This window comes from Rhyacophila brunnea, unplaced genomic scaffold (assembly GCF_057557595.1).
Source record: "Rhyacophila brunnea isolate RB1 unplaced genomic scaffold, BYU_Rbru_1.0 scaffold_11, whole genome shotgun sequence".
NCBI classification, from domain to species: domain Eukaryota; kingdom Metazoa; phylum Arthropoda; class Insecta; order Trichoptera; family Rhyacophilidae; genus Rhyacophila; species Rhyacophila brunnea.
The window spans coordinates 10,270,390-10,294,568 of NW_028232763.1; the positions used below are offsets into that span (position 1 = coordinate 10,270,390).

The 24,179-nt window shown below is 34.9% G+C and overlaps 1 protein-coding gene across 1 annotated transcript in view; it reads right to left on the bottom strand.

Annotated features, from left to right (window-relative positions):
- Positions 1-581: 581 nt before the first annotated feature.
- Positions 582-24,179, bottom strand: part of Ask1 (apoptotic signal-regulating kinase 1) — a 34,089-nt gene continuing 10,491 nt past the window's right edge. Inside the window, exons 11-25 of the mRNA XM_085958808.1 lie at positions 23,666-23,846; positions 22,492-22,692; positions 21,238-21,388; positions 20,414-20,628; positions 19,244-19,339; positions 18,925-19,064; positions 17,555-17,713; positions 13,900-14,001; positions 11,895-11,994; positions 8,845-9,051; positions 7,879-8,143; positions 7,525-7,717; positions 5,854-5,994; positions 4,242-4,433; positions 582-1,210 (exon numbers count right to left, since the gene is read on the bottom strand). Of these exons, the coding sequence (XP_085814934.1) occupies positions 895-1,210; positions 4,242-4,433; positions 5,854-5,994; positions 7,525-7,717; positions 7,879-8,143; positions 8,845-9,051; positions 11,895-11,994; positions 13,900-14,001; positions 17,555-17,713; positions 18,925-19,064; positions 19,244-19,339; positions 20,414-20,628; positions 21,238-21,388; positions 22,492-22,692; positions 23,666-23,846 (2,659 nt within the window). The 3' untranslated portion in view covers positions 582-894. The remainder of the gene's footprint in view (positions 1,211-4,241; positions 4,434-5,853; positions 5,995-7,524; positions 7,718-7,878; positions 8,144-8,844; positions 9,052-11,894; positions 11,995-13,899; positions 14,002-17,554; positions 17,714-18,924; positions 19,065-19,243; positions 19,340-20,413; positions 20,629-21,237; positions 21,389-22,491; positions 22,693-23,665; positions 23,847-24,179) is intronic.

Consider the following 24,179-nt stretch of genomic DNA (forward strand, 5'->3'; position numbering starts at 1 on the left):
AGTTAAATAACGCATTAATAATATGTCAAAATATATATATATTTTTAGTAGGTGGGATGAATAAAGATTTAATTAATTGGAACAACATTATGCATAGATCCATAAATCTACCACTCTATAATAGAACACTGTACCTAATGTGTATGGAGTCAACTTCCAGATTAGGTTATGTTGCCATAGCCTAATGAAGCCCGAATGAAGCTCTACGACAAACTTAATAAATAAGCTTGTCGGCGATTTTATCAGTAGTATCAGATTATGTTGCAAAATTAAATAATTTTAATATTATTAGTGGCGTAGTGGGACCGGAGTGCGCCCGGGACTTTCTTCCAGGACGGAGCACACTCCTGCACTTATTATGAATTGCGTGAATATATAAAATAATGTTGCTGTTATTTTTACCTTGGAAAACATCAAGAACCAATAAACTGGCCACGAAATGCAAGAAAACTGATGAGTGAAAGCGGCACACCGGTTGCGGAGCACTGAACTACTCTACAAATGAATTAAAAAATCATAAAAATTACTTTTTTATTGGTCTGTAAAACAGTCTATTGCATTTCACCGTAAAATATGTTTTTGGGAATGAGCCATGTTTGCAAATAGTAGCCTCATATATTTATTTATTTAAAATGTACACAATTTTAAATTGTCTGTAAAGTTTTAAATTTTCATTTATCGGTAGTTAAGTTTCTATATGCGTACTGTTCTTTTCGAAAATGAATCGGTTACTTACCTCCGATAGACAGTCTTTCGCTACTGGGATAAGGAGTAGAAGGAACAGGTTAAACAAATATGTTTTGACATTGGCCAAATGAGTTAAATAGCTTGTCACTTTCAGTCAAATTGATAAACATTCTCAGTTCATTGAAGATTGCACCATCCTTCAAATAGTCAGAGATTAATAATACCGCTATAGTCTTCGGCGAGCTCGTCCTGCAGCCCGTTCACTTGGTGACGTTCCAGGTTAACGGATACAACTGGCGGGTTGGCGGGTCCGTTGGCGGTCAGTTGAGTGGCGGGCGTTCGGCTATTCTGAATTTGTGACTTGCACCTCTGGCATTCGACAACTACCATCGTGCTGGCGGGGTCAGTGTCCATTTCGCTCCCGCTCTCTCTTCTTGTTAGGTTGGTAGTGTTGGTTTCATGGGTTCCATTTAGATACCTGTGTTCGACTAGAGCTCTCCAAATGCGAAGTTCAACGCCACCTCTGAAATTGAAATGATAAAGTTACAGTAGATTACATTTCCCAGAAACTCAGACAAAATTAAGAGCTGAGTTCCAGACTAAGGTAATAGTTTTGGTTTTGTGACATAATTGTATGTTGCTGCAAAGAGTAGTGATACATTCAAACCTTCGATTACTAGTGTTGGCTTCTCATTTCATAATTTCAACCAGAATGTACACAGAGACTTGAAAACTATAGCGAACTGCCTCGCTCTTTGTATTTCAATTGCTATCGTAGGTTATACATACATATTGATATTAATTAACTATTTCTTTTATTCAACGAACAATACAAAAGATTTTAAGAATGTACGAGGGTGGGTCAATAATTCCTTAGAAAAAAGCATTAAAACAGTTTTTATTTTTGTATTTTTTTTTCTCCTAACATAATCTCCTTGGAGCTCAATACACTTGGTTAGACGTTTCTCAATTTTTTTTAAACCGTCAGAAAAATAAGTTTTCGGAAGGTCCTCAAAATAAGCATTTGTCCGATCGATGACTTCTTCATTTGAAAAAAAACGTTGTCCACTTAGCCATTTTTTTAAGTTTGGGAAAAGGAAAAAGTCACTGGGGGGGGGGCTAAATCTGGCGAATACGGTGGGTGGTCGACCAATTCGAACTTCAATTCTTCAATTTTAGCCATTGATCGTAAACATGTGTGAACACGGGCATTGTCCTGATGAAAGAGGATTTTTTTCCTGTTTAAATGAGGCCGTTTTTCTTCAATTTTGTTTTTTAGCTGGTCCAATAAAGATGCATAATAATCCCCTGTTATTGTTTTTCCTTTTTCCAAATAGTCAACGAAAATAATTCCACGTGCATCCCAAAATACTGTAGCCATAACCTTACCAGCTGATTTTACGGTTTTCGCCTTCTTTGGACATGGTTCGCCTTTCGCAATCCACTGCTTTGACTGTTCTTTCGTCTCGGGAGTATAGTGGTGTATCCATGTTTCATCTACAGTCACAAAGCGACGAAAAAATTCATCCAGATTGCGTTGCATGAGCGACAACAGGGCTTTAGAGGCCACCACCCTATTGCGTTTATTGTCGACTGTGAGCAAACGCGGCACCCATCTTGCAGAAATTTTTTTCATGCCCAATTTGTCATGTAAAATAGAAATGACGCTACCTTTTGAGATCCCTGTAACCTCAATTATCTCACTCAACTTTAATCTTCGGTCACTTAACACAATATCGTGGATTTTATTGATCATTTCTGGTGTAGTCACCTCTACAGGACGTCCTGAGCGTGGTTCATCCTTTGTTGATGTACGACCACGTTTAAATTCATTTAACCAGTTATAAATAGTTGCAAGTGAAGGAGCAGATATGCTGTGAACTAAATCCAACTCATTTTTTATTTCCTTTGCTGTTAACCCTTTTATATTAAAATGTTTAATAACAGCTCTAAACTCAATTTTCTCCATTTTTGTAAACAAGCAAATTTTTTTTTTAAATGTACGAGAAACACACAACAACCCGACCAATCTGATTGAAACTTCGCAGCATACTGAATCGGTAGTGCCGCTGCATGAAAACAAACCGCTTACAGTACTAGTCGCGCCACCTGTCGGCTTTTCTAAGGACTTATTGACCCACCCTCGTACCATTCTAATTACTGAACATACATAATTTTGAAAAAGGGAGAATGGGAAAAAAATTGGAGAGCGCGTATGAGCAGGTATTACTAAGGCCAATAGTTAAAATTTGTCACAATTAAGCATGGCAGTCATAGCATAGTGGTAATGCACAGAGCGCGATACCCAAGAGACGCAGGTCCGATTCCTGCCGGGTCTATTGGCTATATTTTCTCATGAGTGTTTTCAAAATTATGTATGTTACATCAGCAATTTCCAAACTGAGAGGCGCGCCTCCCCAGGGAGTGTTGCAAAGGGAGGCGTGAGGAGTTTAACAGAATTATTAATGTAGCCACAGGTTTGCAGTTTGCAAATGCATAGTTTATAAAACGTCCTCTAGTCATAAACTACATAAAAAACAGTCCTATAAACGGTTGTTTGCAAACCTGTCTGAAAATATGGAGTCTATTTTTATAACACCTCCCTTCTATACTATTGTGAAGCCCGCTGGCTATCTCGTGAACAAAATGAAAAAAAGGATTAAATCATAAAGTTGAAATTTGAGGCAAATTTGTTTAGGAACGATAATTTTGTTGTTAAACTTGTCTATTTGGTTGAAATTTAGAAAAAGAGTGAATAAATCAATGCAAGGACTACTAATACATTCACTTATTTAAAAAAGTGAAGGCATTCATAAAAAATTGGAGCTTTGGAAATCAAAATTACAAAAAAAATAAGTTTGCCATGTTTCCACTTTTAAATGATTTCTGCGCCAGATATATTGAAGCAAACAAAAATCTATTTACTGAGTTCTTGACACTGCTTTGTTTCAGGGCTATTAAATATTTTAAATGCATATGTGGTCGCACGTTACAATTTGATGTGATACCTACTATTATGATGATTGATATACTTAAATGATAACTCCAGTATATAATTTAGAGAACACTACTTTAGAGCACCACACTGCCCTTAACATCAGCGATAGGTAGGTGGGTGCGCCAAAGATCCTGGCCTGGGGACCCGCTTCAGGATGTGGGGCCCATGATAAAATCCATTTTTCAATGAACGATGATGAAGTTGGATTGACTACTATTGAAATTGATTGTGCTAATAAACAAGCACATTCATCGCATGAAAAACAAATTAATTTAAAAATGAATATAATGTAAGTAGTAAAACCTTGTTTTTTTTTTATTTTTGTATTATTACATTTTTGACTATTTAAAAAGGTATCTGTATTATTTCATGAAATAAAGAGAGGGAGGCGCCAAGATTAGACTTTTTTAAAAGGGAGGCGTAGTAGCTTAAAGTTTGGAAACCACTGTGTTACATGTTGATTTCTTCTTCTTTTGGTGCAGTCTTCTATCAAAGGTTTACAATTAAAATTCAGTGCACCTCTCTATCTTGAAATATGATAAAAATGCTATTATACCTCAAATTCATTCTTCTCAAATCATCTCTCTGGATATCGTTCATGAAATTATCATGGGTATATTCCTCTTCAGTTATAATTTTGATGGCCTGTTTGTTGATTCCTCGATCCTTCAGCCAATCTTCCAATTGTTTATCTATGTTAGGAACGTAACTACTACTCGAGCTAGTACTGTCCACAACATCTTCAGAACTGAAAAAAAAATTAACTCAATTAAATTAAACTTTTAAAGAAATAAAGCCTGTAGCCGTAGCCATGTTGGTAGATCTTCGATTTATTAATCCAGCACAGAAACAGTCCTATATTCAGTTGACATCCCTGCTGAAGTCAAACGTATTTGAATCGAGATAATATTAAGTATTTGAATGTGTGACAGCTGTTTTCAACCTGTCTCGTTTTACGATACCGTTAGTGTATGAAGAATTTTATATGACACCTTAATAAATACCAGTTGGTGGAATGGGTGAGCGCGCATGTTGTTCACTATGAAGTTTCTTAAATCTAACTAAACACAGTTATGCAGTGACATCTCGTAGGCAAAGTGGAAATGCATATTAAGCATATTCAAAATGCCATACCTTATTAGTTTTAGTTACAAACTTTGTCAATACAAACCTCTACTCTGTGGAGGCCCATATGATCCTATTAGGATTGGACATGGTCGAAAGAAGAAAGATTATGCTAGAACCATTATAACTTGGCTACGATTTTATTGCATTGTATACAGTGTTATGGACTATAGCGGAGGTCGGGGGCATATATTAGTACCAGGAAGTACGGGGGGATCCGTAGTTCCCCAGATCACCGTTATGACATCCGTAGCTAAGATATAAAGGCCAGACTACACCTACATATACCTACTACATTTTATTACTACATGCAAAATGATTTTTTTTTTTAAATTTTGTTATAAACATCCACAAACAGCACAACGTTGTCAACTCCACAGAATCTACTCTCAAAACTTGTATTATTCACATTCCGGTCTCAATTTGAAGAATATGCCATGACCTGCCTACTCAATAGGATGTCTCTGAAGCAACCCTCATTTATCTCAGATCTTGAATCCACGTGAACTTCTCATATTGTTAGTCTACAGTCTCGGGTACTGTACATGGAAAGCCCTAAACAGACTGAGAACCATGGTAGGGCACATCCGAGACAACATGGTGAAGTGGGAGTTCTCCGATGACCAAACCTGCGAGTGTGGTGAAATGCAAAGCATGGAGCACCTATTTTCATGCAAGGCTTGCCCAGTAAGCTGCAATTTCGACGAGATCCTACAAGCCGAGGAAAATGGTGTTGCCTTCTCTAACTTCTGAAGTTACACATTGTAGCTATTGAAGACCCGACAAGACGAAGAATTCCATTTTAGTCAAAAAATAAGGTTATTGAATACATTGATATTATCGAATCTACCTCGTTCAACTGGACATACGTGCGCACTAATCCATCAGTATAAAAATCGATGATTTTTAAATTGTAAGTTGATTTTAGCGTGTACTGAAAATATTAAAACCTCTGTCCTAATTGTATGTGTTGTATTTCCCTGAATACCACTTGACCATCTGACCATATGATACAAAAATTAGTTAGCCGACTGCTTACTTACGTGGATTTGACGTGTCTTCTAAAGTGTGCTGACTGGTGACAGAAATCTGTCATAAAGTGAAGTTGAGATTTATGCTCCTCCAAAATTTGTTTTAAAAGAGCTTGGTAAGACTGCTGACTCTCTATCAATTCGTGTATCAATCTAAAATTAGAAAGAAAAGGTACAAGATTACCAACAGTATAATTAATTGAATTGATAATAACCAAAGAATTTAGAACCCTTATACATACATTATTTCTATTATGACATTTGAAATTGTTTAGCAAATGCATGAAGCACAGTTGTCTCAGTGATGTCGACAAATATCAACATAACTCAGTTACCATCACGATTTCTTACTCAAGTAATGGCTGCCATTGTCTAAGGGGCCTTTCATCCAATATTTTCGAATGCGATTTTACGCCAGATGGTGTGCAAAACGTATAATTGCGTTCATGGAAATTTTGTACATAAGCATCTCGCCGAACCCGAACACCTAATGCCCCTCTACCATAAGTTTAGCGAACCGATTGCTAAATTCGGCAGAGTCGATTTTTGACAGATTGCAACTGACAGCCCGCGTTTGTTGATAATTGTCATACCTAGGTACTTGTTTTCTTCTGTATTTCATTATGATTCAATGAATTATTTTGATTATTGTCTAATGGTATTATCTATTTTACAATTGATCCTATAATTGGTGCTTCATTTTATTCAATCATGAATGCTTTATTTATAGGTACTAAACTTTGCTTTCGTAGATGAAGCTAATCTATAATGCCGCAAATTTCGTAAAAGCGGCGACGCTTTCGAATTTAAGAGTCTCGTTAGTAAATACACATCAGACGCAGATTCATGAAAATCAAATAAATATAATATAACATTTTTAACAACTCAATTAATTATGCTGGAATCGATTCATGCATAATAATTATATGGTAGGTAGGTATACTATCACGAAAACCATTTCCTTTCATTTGTTTATATTGTAATGATTATATTTATTCAATAACGTTTATTCGGCATTCGGATTATTCGGCCATAATGTAGTATTAATCGAAAAATAAAAGAAATAATATGAAAGTATGTAATAGCGAGTTCAAAATATATGGACTACCAAGGCTATCTAGCGGCAAAATGTGAAAAATTATCGTTTATTTGACAGTTAAGTGCCCATAGACATCAAAAACTGACCATAGAGAAAAAAAAATTTTCTGTTTTAATATAAGGAATACTTGTTTTAAATAGACTTGCATGTACAAACACCGTTATTTGAATGGAGCATTATAGAACACGGCGGCACCCGAATATACAAATTCGCAGACAAGTGGGTGAACAACTTTTATTACGGCAATAAACGGTTCCGGCGTACGGTGAGACCGTCATAAACAATTCGGATTTGCTTAATTCCATGGATACCCTTCAACTTACATTCAAATTTTTTTACGAGAGTTCTTTGAAACAATTTTCTGAAATTATTTATTATTGTTATGGATAAGTAAATGTATGCATCATATAGGATTATTGATGAAAAAAATGTTGCATACACTTGTTTATGTAAATAATAAATCACTGAAGAAAACTGTTTCAAAAAACTCTTCTGCAAAATATTTCAAATGTGAGTTAGAACAGTTCTGCATTCAGCTGACGAAGTGGCCCAGGAAGAAGAGATTTGCTAAAAGACATGCTTACCTCGAATTGTCTATTCTTAATTGCTGCAGAGCTTGATTATCGGCGAATCCGCTGCGAATAAAGCTGTTGGTAGTATTGTTAGATCGCACTGAATTCACCGCTGAATTATTTTCTTCTCGCGGTGTGATCCCTTTCGTTTGACCCAACGCTTCTTCGGCTTTTCGATCTTGTCCGGCTAAATTTGCTCCAAGCTCTGAAAATATAAATTACATAATTATTTACAAAATGACAAAAATTTTGCCATTAGGACATTGTTCGAAAAAAAAAAAATTTGTGATCCCCAATTGATTATAATAACAATAGACAATATATAGTTAACAAAAATGATGGCAAGAATATGCACATGGAACAAACCTGGTAAGAGAACGGTAATAGCTGCCTGAACTGCAGTCCTGACCAGATTATCCAAAGCAAACATCCAATGTGGTTTGATGCTGTGCATCCTCAGGATGGCATTGACTGCTTCTTGGAAAAGGTAAATTGCAGAATGGAGTTGGTTGATTGCGTCAGAATCAAAGTCAAGGTCTTCTTTTATGATTATGATGGTTCTTTCAATGCACTCGCGCTCTTGTTTCATGATGTATTCCTTCATAGCACCCATAAGTAGTTCTAGATGATGCTAAAATAAAAACCAATATCCTTCCATCAAACCTGCCTACGTCACCAAAGTAATACCATATTATAGAGAATTATTAAAAAAAAAAATTTATGACAGTGGAAATTTATTGTAACTTCTTCTTTCCTAATAGGATCATAATATATGAGCCTCCACAATGTGGAGGTTTGTATCAACAGATTTTTCTTTTCACGAGAAATGGATGTTAGCCACTTGTTCAACCTATTAGGTCCATACTCTGACTCCAAACACAAATTGAAAAACAATATGTGTATTTGCCAGACCCAGGATTCGAACCTGGGACCCACGAGATTATAAGCTGACGCTCATATAATATAAAAGTTTCATGGAACACAATACATCATTTCGTAATGTATGTAGGTTATGGTTACTTATTTATTGTATTGTTATTCTGATTTAATAACGTCTACATCATTACAGTGGATTGTATTTATATTTTTGTGTAAGTAGGTATATCTTCTTTTTACATAAGTACATGATATTTTTTTTTAAATATTTTACTAACTCCGACTAAGAGATGAGATCCTTTTGCTCACCGTATGACGCTGCAAATTCTTCCTTCCGCATAGGCGAAAAGACCAGCGTGGAAGATGATAATAAATGATCACAAAAGGCATACAGATAACTAGACCAAAGCTCAATTTAAACTGATGCATCGTTGAGTATTTAAGTGTGAAACATACCATATCAAGTAGGGGACAATTGAGATCTTTTTGAATACATTTCAGCCAGTGATCGCAGATCTTGCTTGAATCTTCTCCGAGAACCCTGCACAACGTGATTCTTCTTTGCGAGTCTTTCTTGAGCAAATAGAAACCGTCCTGCTCACAGTCCGGTCCGAGAGTCACTCCTGTCATTGTCCGAGTGCCTGTTGACGTTGTTATTTCAACCTGTACAATAATTACAAAAATATTATATATTATGTCATTTATTGGTACAAGTAAAATGTCTTAAAATGTATCGATACCAGCAGAGATAACCATACGTTAGATTGAATGTCTTCTTTTCAGTAGAGCGGATCAAAGAAGCGGCTGTTTATTATACACTTTTTTCAATGGTCCTCATGGTTTGTCAACTTTGTGTACCGACATGTATGAAGTCATCCATACCTGTCAAAGTCATACTACCGTCGTACATCTAGCATCCATGGTGAACATCGGTTGTTAAAACACATAGAGGGCTAACGACTAAGGCCTGCATTTCTAGCTTTCAGTAAACAATGGTGGGATAAATTTACATACACAATATCCACTTTTGTGCAAACGGGTCCAAGAAGATGCAGTTTATTATTTGTTATTTTGATTATTATTATCAGACTCGATGGTAAATGATTATTCACCTTGACATTTATTAACCAAACGTACAATTACATAGTACCATAAATAATGAAAATTGATTTATTTTTTCTTCTTCCTGGCACTACAACCTTATGTGGGTCTTGGCCTCTATCCATGTCTGTCCAAAGCTGCTTCCCACTAAAGTATTTAAATCGAATTCGACATTATCTCTCCATCTTGTACGAGATCGACCAGGTCTGAGGTCCCGCTTCCCGAATATCAGTGTCTTTGTCATGTGTGCCTCGTCCATCTTGTGTACATGGCCCAGCCATCTAAGGCAGCCTAATTTGATGGACTCCCATACAGAGAGTACAGCTCGTAGTCGTATCTTCGTCTGCAACCCAACTGTTTGTCATTGATGGGTCTGAAGATACCATGCAGCACGCTCTGCTAAAATGAGCCCACCACTGATGGATAGATGATGAGTATCAATGTCAAGCTCATAACATTTCTATAGGATCTATCGTATACAATATACGAGGGTGGGTCAATAATTCCTTAGAAAAAAGCATTAAAACAGTTTTTATTTTTGTATTTTTTTTTTATTTCTCAACATAATCTCCTTGGAGCTCAATACACTTGGTTAGATGTTTCTCAATTTTTTTAAACCGTCAGAAAAATAAGTTTTCGGAAGGTCCTCAAAATAAGCATTTGTCCGATCGATGACTTCTTCATTTGAAAAAAAAACGTTGTCCACTTAGCCATTTTTTTAAGTTTGGGAAAAGGAAAAAGTCACTGGGGGCTAAATCTGGCGAATACGGTGGGTGGTCGACCAATTCGAACTTCAATTCTTCAATTTTAGCCATTGATCGTAAACATGTGTGAACACGGGCATTGTCCTGATGAAAGAGAATTTTTTTCCTGTTTAAATGAGGCCGTTTTTCTTCAATTTCGTTTTTTAGCTGGTCCAATAAAGATGCATAATAATCCCCTGTTATTGTTTTTCCTTTTTCCAAATAGTCAACGAAAATAATTTCACGTGCATCCCAAAATACAGTAGCCATAACCTTACCAGCTGATTTTACGGTTTTCGCCTTCTTTGGACATGGTTTACCTTCGCAATCCACTGCTTTGACTGTTCTTTCGTCTCGGGAGTATAGTGGTGTATCCATGTTTCATCTACAGTCACAAAGCGACGAAAAAATTCATCCGGATTGCGTTGCATGAGCGACAACAGGGCTTTAGAGGCCACCACCCTATTGCGTTTATTGTCGACTGTGAGCAAACGCGGCACCCATCTTGCAGAAATATTTTTCATGCCCAATTTGTCATGTAAAATAGAAATGACGCTACCTTTTGAGATCCCTGTAACCTCAATTATCTCACTCAACTTTAATCTTCGGTCACTTAACACCATATCGTGGATTTTATTGATCATTTCTGGTGTAGTCACCTCTACAGGACGTCCTGAGCGTGGTTCATCCTTTGTTGATGTACGACCACGTTTAAATTCATTTAACCAGTTATAAATAGTTGCAAGTGAATGAGCAGATATGCCGTGAACTAAATCCAACTCATTTTTTATTTCCTTTGCTGTTAACCCTTTTATATTAAAATGTTTAATAACAGCTCTAAACTCAATTTTCTCCATTTTCCATTTTTCCATTTTCCACAAGCAAATTTTTTTTTTAAATGTACGAGAAACACACAACAACCCGACCAATCTGATTGAAACTTCGCAGCATACTGAATCGGTAGTGCCGCTGCATGAAAACAAACTGCTTACAGTACTAGTCGCGCCACCTGTCGGCTTTTCTAAGGACTTATTGACCCACCCTCGTACATACTATACAATTGGTCAGTGGTCGGTTTCGGAACTCACATTGGTATTTTCCTATATTGCTTACTGCATATTCTAAGAGGCATTGATATAGAAGATTAGCGAATACTTTATATGCTACGTTTAGCAGTGTCATCCCTCTGTAGGTTACGCATTGGGGTTTGTCACCCTTTTATATATTGGACATAATATTATTCCAAGGTTCCAGTCATCTGGCAATAGCGCATTTTTCCAAATTCGAAGTAACAGACTCTAAATTCGAGTACAAACATTTTATTTTGTTAACTACCCAACTCTTACATCCGGTCTGGGTGATATATTATTTTTGATTAGGGCGATTGCACGTTAAGTTTCACTGATATTTGCCGCAGCCATTAGAAATACACCATTTGAAACTGTTTTTGAAATGATTTATTTATTCATATTTAAATCAGACACAGCACGAACAAATTATTATAATCTATATAATTTCAATAAAATCTATGGATTATTTTGATCATACATGTGTTTATAACTGTATTTAAAACTGTGGTAACATTTGGTGCTAAAATAAAAATTTTAGTAAATTACAAATGGCTCGACTGCGATCAACACGATGAATAAACATATTATTTACCTCTGGCGACAGAAGTCCGCCCGATGAGCTGCGTCTAGTGATAACCGTATCATTGTTGCCATCTATGTCTGTGTCCGTTGATGGTGTCCGACATAACGAACTACAACACAACAAACTCTTTATGAGTACCATTAAAAAATCCTAATTATTGGACAGGAGTGAACCTTCTTTTAACTTGCGAGTCGAAATTCTAGCTAAAAAATTTTGCATTACAGCAAAAACGTTTCTGTCATAATAATGACTGCAAAAATAATTATTATCAAGTTGCAGTACTGAGAGTTTATACGTGTAGGTAAAATTATATTTTTATCACAAACTGAAAGACCCAAATATGGAGATATTAATTATATCAGATTGTTTATTGTATAATATTGCAATTGTCTATTGATAATAAAAATAAATGTTTTCTTATCTTTTCAAATATATAGCTTTTGAATGTTTTTTCGTAATTATTTATAAATTAAACAAAAACACACTGCTTTATCAAAGCATCTTCTGGTGAAAGGAACAGACTTATGTGAGATAACATGTTGAATCAATCATTGTAAATTTTAGTGAACAGCAAATAAGATAAAGGCATTTTTAATTGATAAGATTAAGTAAATGAATTATTTTTTACTCAACCATGCTGGTGTGTATATTATTACAATAAAAATATTGATTCAGTTCACTTCATTAATAGAATGAAACGGTCCTTTAAATTTTAGCAGACATTGTGTTCTTTCAACCGAAACTATAATATGTAGATGTAAATAGTATGTATAGGAATAATTCTTCCAATTCACAGTAATATACTTGTATGTAATATGTAACTGACGTTATGAAGTCGTATTATAGTTAGTAATCTACTGTACAAAATACAAATGAATAACTAAATACTTCAATCTATATCTATAAGTAGTGTATGTATTACTGAAATAATTTTACATATATCTTCTTATTGGTCAGTTTCACAAAAGCTTAGCATTAGTTACAACAAAATAACTCACCTTACAGATTGTGTATACTTACAAATCAATAAAAAATATTGGCTTATAAGTAGATTCACGGTTTTAAATTTATTGTTTTATGTAATCATTTCGATTCAATCCATAATTTTAGGAAATGTGCATTTCAATGTTTTAACTATTATCACTATTCTCACACCAGAAATATTGTAAAATTAATATCTTGTACGTTGGCGATGCATTGGAAAATAGTGGCTACAAAACCTCATTGATAATCGCCATCTTTAGTGAATTTTTCACAATTCAATATTGCAACTTTTTGTGATGTTCATTTAAATGTCCTAATAATTATGATTCAGTGTTTTTGGCTTCCTATATTTAAACAATAATTCACGCAGCCTGTCCTCTTATGGGTAGTTTTAAACTACATTTGTATTATAATATAAATAGCTTCCTCGCAGTATTAATTGAACATGTTTTGTATTTGAAATAGTCAAAGTATTCGTCATATAGCGATTATTAAAATAATACCATCCATTCATAACAAAATATAAGTTTCCGCATTTATCTCGACAATACGTGCAGACTTAATAAATTTATGGAATTAATTGTTTGAGTAAATCTAAAATTGTATTAAAATGCTTGACGTTTTCAACAGTTGTAGGCAATAAACGTTTTAAATTAGCTACATTGCAAAATCTATTGCAGTTAATTTAATAATTAGTTTTGTTTTATTTTTCAGCTTTACTTTCATTTCTTTTTGTTTGTATTCTTTTTTATTTTCTTTTTAAAAAAAAAATCTTCAATAGTTTTTTTTGGTGGCAGTTCCAATGTTCTCCTAGTGTTCGAATATGCACACAAAGCAACAATCATGACAACATAAAATTGTATACCTAGTTACGGATGGGTTTTTAAAAAGTATGCAAATAAAAATGAATAATCTAGTTATATGACAAACTGAGTGACTTACACTAAAAGCGGGTGATTTCATCTACCGACTTCTAGAATGGAATAGAGTGAACGATCAAAAATGCATACACCGATGTAGTTAAGTTTACCTGCTGTAGGACAAATTGGGCGTGTGAATTTGAATCGGTGAAAGCAGAGAAGAGGCGTGGCGTCCCATGGCTGGTGGTATTGAGCGGGTGGACAGTGAGATTCTATGATTACAAAAACAAAACACAAATGGGACGCAGCAAAAAACAAAAAAAAAACATATCGCCGGGTGACATAGAAACAAAATCTTTCAGAGTGCTTGGCAAATTCAATGGACACAAAACTGTTTAGTTTATACTGATTATTGATACAGAAGTTATTATATATTATCCGAACATGTCCGATCCTAATAGGATCATATGGGCCTCCACAGAGTGGAGGTTTGTATTAAAAGATTTTGTTTTTACGAGAAATGGATGTCAGCCAGTTGGCCAACCTATTAGGTCCATACACAAATTGAAAAACAATATGTGTACTTACCAGACTCAGGATTCAACCCTGGGACCCACGATGCTATTGTATCTATTTTATTAATATTAACACAGATTTTTAAACAAGACATTTCACCTCACCGTGGGTGTTTTATATATACTAGGTATATCAAATAACTTTTGATAATGTGGTGATAACACTATTACAATGTTGGATTGAGAGTGGAATTGACTATAATATGTAGTTGATTCCACTTTCTATTACTATTTTTAATTAGATTAGTTTCTAAATTTAACATAAAAATGTAATATTCTAATGTAATAGCGAGGGCGGTTCAGATTGAATTGGCGACAGATTTTTTTGAATTCGTTTTGTTTATCGAATGTTTGTTTTAAATAGTGCAATGTAAACATCGTAGAGTTATGCACATAAAACGGCTACCGGCAAGTTATAGACACCTGTATCCCCCACGCCGATCTCGATGGTGCGACCGGTTTAAACCTGATATTTAACATTGGAGGACTTCATTCTCTACGCAGTGGTAATTTTTTTTCACAATGTATATTTCTTCAAAAGATACAAACAATTCCAATGTAACAATTTATTGGAATCATTACTGGTTTACCATGCCGAGTACAAAGACGTAAACCTGCATAAAAAAAAATTAACCTAATGCGATTTGGACCCATATCTATCGAAAACCAGGTAAGGATGGATGTGGGTTCAAGTCCGATTCGATTCAATTTTTTTTCAAAGAATTTATGTTTCCGAGATTGTTCCAAATTATTGTTGTACGTGCATAAAACTGCTTTTAAATTAATTTGTAAGTCAAATCGGTAACAAGAGAAGTTAAAAAAATTAAACAATGATTTAACTATAATTAAAAATAGGGCAATCCTACAATTTCCAAGAATTTGTAACATATCATTTTCAGTGACAAATCTTCATTTGGTCTGTTTAAAAATTAGATGAAATGTCATGTTTAAAAATCTGTGTTAATATTAATAAAGCGTAGTGGGTCCCAGGTTCGAATCCTGGGTCTGACATGTACACATACTGTTTTTCGAATTTATGTATGAGTCAGAGTATGGACCTAATAGGTTTAGCAAGTGGCTGACATCCATTTCTCGTAAAAACAAAATCTGTTAATACAAACCTCCACTCTGTGGAGCCCCATATGATCTTATTAGGATCGGACATGGTCGTAAAGGAGATAAAACCAAAAAAAAAAATGTACAACCCTTAGAAAAGAGCCTAGGAACAAGAGATTATGTACTATAGTCTTATCATCAGACATTATCGATATACATACTGGAAGTATCCGTGGTATAAGTTTTTGTACCATTTGTAATCTTACATTTTTACCAACGTTTTTTTTTTTAAATAATAAAAAACAATCTGTATTTTTCAGTACATACATTGTATTGTTACTAATAATTTATTTGGTCAATATTAATTTTAAATATTTAACAACATTAAATTTACCAGGCACCATCAAAAATTTTACTTATCAAAACGAGTCACTATTGTTAAAAAGGAGTCTCAATTAATTTGATATAATAAAGTAACACAGGTTAATTTCAATACATTAACTACAAAAAAGAAAATTAATAAGGTACTTTACAAGATACAGAAAACAAATCAGTTTTAATTAAAACATAATATTATGTATCAAGCATGACAAAATTACAAATACAATGTGTGAAGCTAATAATGTACCTACATAATAAATATTGTGTAATGCATTTAACGGATATGATTAACTGTGTTTCTATTTATTAAGCATTCTGTCTAAAAGCTCTATGCATAGTCATAATTATTTAAATAACAAAGCTTATACACTGTGCATTACTTGAAATGGAATGTTACTTAGACGCATTTCCATTCTACGGATGTTGTATCTCTTTCTCGACAGTCAGACCACCAGTCTATGTCTCTCAACTCTCGTTTTCCCTTCAGGCCCATTGAAGAGGAACCTCTATTGTGGCCGAGTGTCTTCCATCCTTGAGACATGGCCTGCCCGACAGAGTTAAAACGTGTGAGATGACGGGGATCATCATACAATATGTATGGTTGCGGTTGTATCTTCCGTTCCAACCCATAGGTCAATATGGGCCTGACAAGGATTTTGTAAATCTTTATTTTAGTTTTCTTTGAGAGAAGTATTAATCTGAAGCGATTTAATTGCCGGAGCTATTCTTTTATTAGTCTCTTGGGTGATGTCGTTTTGAGAGGTAATATTGTGTGTAGGTCCATCGAGTTGGAATGGGAATTAATTGTTAAAGAATATTATTTAGAAGCGTTTCCATTCCAAGTAACACATAATGCATAAAACAACTTATTTACATATGTATAACTATGCATAAGGCCTATAAATTTGACTAATTATTAGTGCATAATCCTTATCAAACGTATATTGACTAACATTAGTAATAAAGAAAAAAAATTATGTAATGAATAAATCATTGAACTATGATCAAAATAATTGTAAATATCACAAAATGACATGCCTTTAAATGAAAAAATATTGTTAAGTATTCAGTACTGTTAACAAAAATTACTTCAAACAACTCTATATGTGTCATAAATGGAGTTTTTTTTTTATTAAATATTATATTAAAATAATAACATGCCAAATTCTGTCTGAAAACTGAAAATCAGCATGTTGAAATTGAAAAGCTGGATAGAGAAGGGGCCTAAGTAAAATTAGGGAATATTTAATTCCGTATTTAACATGTTAACAAAATTTACTTCGATCCGATGACTACATGTCCCGCTAGTGGCCAGAATGTAAACATACTGATACGCCTAATATGTACCACTACCCCAGTTCTAACTTGTTTGAAGTGTGATTTAATAGTTTTGGGTATCAGGGTTAAATCGTCATTGTTCCCTTACAACAAAGGTTGAAACAGGGTAACAATATATTATAAAACAGAACCAAAATATTTAAATTCATTTTTGTTCATAAATATAGCTTAGCACTTATGCCCCTCTTCTATCCAGTTCCTCAAATACTACATACCATCTACCGTCTTTACCCTTATGGATCTTACGAGGGTGCCACTTTCTATGGGGTCTTCTAAAACTGTCAGAATAAATATTTAGTTCAAAATACTGCTATGTACTTATCATGAATAGCAGCAAAATACAGAATATAATAATCAATATTAATTTGAATTCAGCATATTTTATTTTGATATTACATTTGCTTGATTGTACTCCATGGAACTATTGATAATTTGATAGTGAGACGGCATATACGAGAATGTATTCAATACTTACTCAATTTCTGGGGATGAGGGCATGTTAACTGAAGGTGTGTTGGGTGTGCTGGAAGGGTTTTGTTTCATGCTGAGAATTCTGTCAGCGGGCACTGATATACTCCGGCTAAAGTCCACATTACTGCCTCCGGCTGTCAGACGAGATGAAGACTTCTTCTTTCTGTAAAAAAAATAATAAATACATAACCCCATTTAATTAAAATACATTGTGACTGAAAGCTAAAATACATATTGATTGAAGTTCTATATTGGTCATATTCGCTGCGCTGATTACACTTCAGATTCTTGGAAGATAAATTAGTATCTCATTAAAGAATGATGATTATAGTTGTCTCCTCTCCACATAAAATGTACTGCACTTAACTGGTAAATGCTATCTCCGTTGCATTACACAAGCCCTGTGTAAATAATAGAGCTGTGAAACCCTACACTTTTTTATGGTTCGATTTTGTTAAAAAAATCTATTATGAGCTTCTCAGATCACCAGGGTTTGGTTCAGATTCTACCCTTAGCTCTGACACCGATGGCGAGGGGTAGAGGTAGGCTGTTAAGATTCAACATAAATAGTGCCCACTAATCTTTGTCAGTCGTAGTTAGGTATGTGTTTTCATTGAACTGAGAATAGATGGTGATCGTTACTTTCTAAAATTCAATTAAGCCCTATCTACCGTGCCATAATAGTGTAGATATGCTATGGACGATCCAACAAAAATAGTGCATACTTTTTCAGTCATATGTACTTATATATTTTCGTTGAATTAGGAATACATATTATTACAGATGGTGTTGGTTAGTTTTTAAAATTCATTAACCCTACCTAATCAAACCATAACCAATCTATCTATAAAATATCTAAAATTATCAATGGTTTAATGGTTTATATTTTATAACCAAATATTTTTTGACTACATATTATCTACTATGGCTTGGATGAGGCAAGGTTTAATTGAATTTTAAAAACTAACAAACAATATCTATACATTGTAGTCTTCCATTAACCATGTCCGATACTAATAAGATCATATGAGCCTCCATAGAGTGGAGGTTTGTATCAACAGATTTTGTTTTTATGAGAATTGGATGTTACCCACTTCCTCAACCTATTAGGTCGATACTCTGACTCATACACAAATTGAAAAACAATATGTGTACTTACCAGACCCAGGATTCAAACCTGGGACCCACGACGTCATAGGCCGACGCTTAAGCTTAGGTTCAATGAAAACAAAAATGTTTCACTGACAAAGTTTAGTGTGCAGATCTTTTAACAGCCTACCTCCACCCTCCGCCACTGTCTGACATATACATACACCTCAGTACAATGAACACACATAGTATGTACATATTCTGATATTGATTTAAACGACATACTCGCCGAGGAAGGGGTCTTCCAAGAGTTCGGAAGCAGTGGCTCTCTTTTCCGGATCAGGAATAAAACATCGCAGAATAAAAGTATTGGCTCTGTGTGACAACTCGCTCGGTATCTCCGGATGAGCTTTGTAGTACCCGACCTACACAAACAAATCAGAAACCATAACCAATGGATAATAGCTATACCAAATTAAGACAAAACATGTTTGCTGATAATTATAAAAAGTTTTGGACTGACATGAATTCAGAATATGTAGACTTTAGTTTGAATGTAATAGTATGAATTTGAAATAAATTTAGTAGAGTAATTAAATGTTACCTTGAAGATAGCTGCCTGCGGTGATCCCAGCTCAACAAATGGAGGTTTTCCCGTAGCCATTTCAACGATGGTACAACCGAGAGACCAGATGTCTGCCTGTGAAGTAAGTCAAATACATAAACACTTAAATTGCAACAATCAATGGCCGCCATAAATAATATTTTCTAAAAGAAAATACGAGACATGGGAAGGGACAAGAATATTGGCAAGTGAATCATCGGAGCAACACATATTGTATATTCATCATAATATTCATTTCCACCGAGAGATAATCAGCGACACAATGTACTTGTAATCTTAAAGACTCTTTCACAGGGACCTGCAATTAACAAATCACACAACACACTCGCAGTAATGTTGTAAAAAGTTTGTAACACAATCACTGCTTACCTTTTAATTACCACATTTAAATAACACGTTAATTATATCTAATGGCCAAGTACTCCAAACGTGCCAGTCGCGGTGTTAGCACTAAATGAGTTAATGTAAAGAGCCTTAGAGCTGAAACAGTAATATCCTATTTTTACAACCATTATTGCAGGTGAGAAAAGAGAGAGATATCATCACATTGTGGGTAAAGTCATAATCAGTGACCATAATAAACTGCGCGCTTGTGCCAACGCACAGATTATTCAAAAAGAGAGAGCTCATGATAAATTAATTGCACATAGCTCAATCTTCCCTTCTTATTGTGCCATCCCCTAGCGGAGGTCGGCCACCATCAAGGCGATCTTATCTCTGTTGTCTGCTACCCGGAACAGTTCGGTGGAGCAATATCAATAATCGAGTTAAAAATCTGAATTAACTTTTTCAACTGAAAAATAAATGTCCATGTTTCAGTATAAAACCCTATTTGTAGAAATGTGAGTATAAATGCCCCTGTAAAATTTACATGTAGCTGGCAATTCTATGCCTTCTCGAGTCTGGCTCTAATTCTTTCAGTACACCTCCATTTTTTTTTTGCCCACACACGCAACATAAAATTAGGAGGAACATCGCATATGATAATTAAATATATAAATTTGTAACATCACTGATAACGCTGAGAGTGAACCGAGTTCCATTCAACTCTTTATCAACAAACTACGGTTGCGACAAAACAAACCCATCTAAGGAGTGGCGTTTTAAAAACGGATTAATTGTATTAGGTAGTTATTAAATTGAACTTACAGGTGCTCCATAACCTCTCTGCCCTTTGTCGATGACTTCCGGAGCCATGTACTGCAGCGTGCCGGTAAACGTGGCGGTGGACGGGCACAACCCAGCCAGTCTCTTGGACGTACCAAAGTCGGAGATCTTCACGACTCCGCTGTACGTATTCACGAGGACATTGTCACCTTTGATATCGCGGTGAACTATCTTCTGGTCGTGCAGATATTTTAAGCCTGAAGAATTAACCAATTTATCAACTTTTTATAGGGCCCAATGCATAGATAAGTGGGTTTACATATTTTATACAGCTTAAAGTATCTAACTAAGATTATATTAATGTTTTTTGAAAACCTAGGTAATTTTAATTGGCTTATTCTTAGAATATTGTTCATGTCTTCAATGGATAATTTTGTATTTAAATTTGTTACTATAAATAGGTTGTAAGATTATACATATTCCGAATGTCTCAATGAAGAAGATGAAACTGATTTTTATCATTATTAAATTATGTGGAATAAGTACTAGATACGTACATAATATTGTGTTTCATTTTATTAATTTGTGTGTTGATTGATTTATTTAAGTTGAAATTTATAGAACTTGACATTTTCAGTGAGCTTTTAAAATTTCAAATAAATGACGCATCCTTACTTAGAATCCCACAGGGAGGGTGGTATCACTACCTATAACTATATAAGTGTGTACCTCTCCATTTCAGGTATGTATTGTTACCCTCTACCAAAACTATCATTTACCAAATTATTTGGTGAATGAATGAAAACACGGAGCTAACGATGTGAACATTTGAAAGAAATATATGTATATAAAAAAAACTACAATACCTTCTAGAATCTGTTTGGTGTAGTAAACAATGGTGGATTCATTTTCCTTGAGCGGTCCCCATTTAGAACTCAATAACGCCGACAGAGATCCTCCTGGAACTTGCTCCATGAATATCTTGAAATAGTTTCCTTCTGATGCTGACCCCAAATACTATAAAATAAAATTTCATATTTAAAATTACTAGTCGAACTTGGTTATTACGAGGAAGATGAAACCGACTGAATTTGCTCGTTATAAGCATTCTCGTTATATCGTTATATAACATTTTTCGCGCCACGTTCTATTTAAGCATAGAACATAAAAAATCTGAAAAATATCGTAAAAATCCCCGAAACAAGCATGGCATTCATAAACTACAAAAGAAGTTGTTTATTGTAATGAAGTGCTGAGCCGCCGGCGCTGGTAAGTACCTACTGACTTCACAAAGCTTGGATTTTTACATGCAATTTCAACCATATGCGTGGATACTTTTTCAATGTTGTCGGCGAAAACACCAATTAGGTACTTAGACACTTAACTAGTGTCATAAACGTAATCCGATCCCGGTGGCATCGGTCTAGTTAACTGCCCAGTCAGATTTTATTGCTTAGGGTCAAAAATGTTGTTTTTAAACGATCGACACACTAACAGTTTTGCTCGGTATGCCCGAGAAGTAGCTCGTTATAAGTTTCTGCTTTTTGCAGCTTCGTATTTCAGCAACGGTTCCTTTAATTAATATACCATGCATGAAATCGGAAGTTCATTTGCTGGTCTCCCGACCGGTAAGGGCCCAGACCTTGATCGTATTGATAGCACATTGGCTAGGAGAGCGTGTCCTCTTGCTTCGCATGAAATCACGCAACTCTATATTAAATGCATGAATAGCGGCATATTTCCAGACTGTTGGAAGAAGGATCTTCTAGTGGTGATCCCCAAAGCTGGCAGTCGATCTCCTTGCTATCCTAAAGAATAGCGTCCTATTACGCTCCTACCTACAATGGGAAAAATTTTGGAGAGATTGATGAGTAGCAGGATAGAGTCCCACCACCTGTCGGAGAACTGCACAATCATATTTAATATATTTATCTCAAGCACCTTTAACACTGTGGTAGAATTGGTAGGGAGAATGAACTAGTACCCTAGGTGACAATTTTATCGTTTCCTTTTGATACTTTGCTTCACTTTATATGTGATCGAATATTATCACAATACATGCCTCGGCAGTCTGATATTTGGAAGCGACTTCTTGTGTGAGTAAATACTCTAGCAATTACCTGCACAATATTTCTGTGTCGGAGTTGAGAATGAAGCTTGATCTCCTCGTGGAGAGGCTGCACGTCTCCCAGGTTCTTTTCGGGTATCTCCTTCACCGCAATTCGCACCTGAGTGTTAAGATCCCTGGCTGCATAAACTATGCCGTACGTGCCTTTACCCAGGACAGTCTTTTTGTTTGTGTCGTCCAGCTCATACTCATACTGAAGAGAAACAAGGATAATTTTATAAGTGAACAGAGAAAAGATTTCTGACACGTGAACCGCCAGAATGGTGTCTGATATTATTCACCGGACAATGAAAACCATGACAAAGACACTTCTCTGTTCGACCAATAACTCTGTTTACCCCCATCACATTAATCAAATGGAAATTCATTTATATTATGTAAATTGTGTAGCAATAGGTTGTAAATCCATTAGAATAAGTTATAGTGTGATAAGAACACATATGAACCAGAGTTGATAATCGAGCCAGAACCAAAACCAGGAAATCCGAAAAGCGCATGATCAATTTGATACTAGAACCAGTACCGAAACCCTCAATTCATAATTTTGAAAACCATAATAGGGGTTACAATAGTTTGACATGTTCTTCTAAATGTAAATTATTCTAGTTTCTTATGTAGTTATATAACTGAGTCTATTTATAATATTTACTACTAATAATGTAGATTTTTAAATTTTAAATCACACCCAAAATTATTTAAAAGGTATTTAGTTTCCACCGGAATAGAATTAGATTTATGTTGAAGAACTAGAACCGAATCACAGAATCAAGGTTCCAAATTTATTTTAATAAAACCAAATCCATTGTGGCGTTTTCATTGAATCTATACCTGGAATCAAACCCTCAAAAAAACTAGTGGTTCAACAGATCTTATGAACATTCTTCTTCTTCTTTCAACCTGTCACGACCCAGCATTGGGGCATAGGACACGCAAAAGTTCGCGCCACTTCTCTCGATCCATTTCTTGCGCATTACTCACATTACTGATTTTTAAAATGTGTTCAGAAGTGCCCATGGTTTGATACATATTATGTATTTTTGCACGGCTAATGGTGACCTGTGTATGGATTTTACATTCATATTTGATTAAGAAAACTATTTATATTGATTCAAAAACCGAAAAGGAAATAATGCAACCAAACGTTAGGTGTGATTTAAATCAAATACCTTAATATCAGATATTGATTCTGAATCTAATTCGGTAAACATCCCTTCCTGATTAGCAGTCATTTCTAGAATCAACTCGTAGAATTGCTGGCGGCAGTGAATTGACGGCAAGAACATTTGAAAGTCGTCCGAGTTCTGATGGACGTAGAGGAAGAGGCATCTATCGTCACGTTTATATAAACTGGAAAAATACAGTCAACCAATTACATATAATCAAATGGTACACACATAATTAACATTTTATCATGCTGAAACCAACATTTTGAGAGCCCTAACCTAATAAACCGGAACAATAAACGGAGCTGCATAAAAAAATTGGCTGAAATACTTTCATAACAATTGTATAAAAACATATTTTGTATAAATTCGCATTGAGTCTTAAAACTCTAATCACTGAAATAAATTTTGCTTATTAATCTGCATAATGCAGTTCTACTATCTAAATACCAGTTCAATTAACATCCTTTCGAATTGACATTGTAAATAAAATATTTTTGAAATCTTAACTACATAA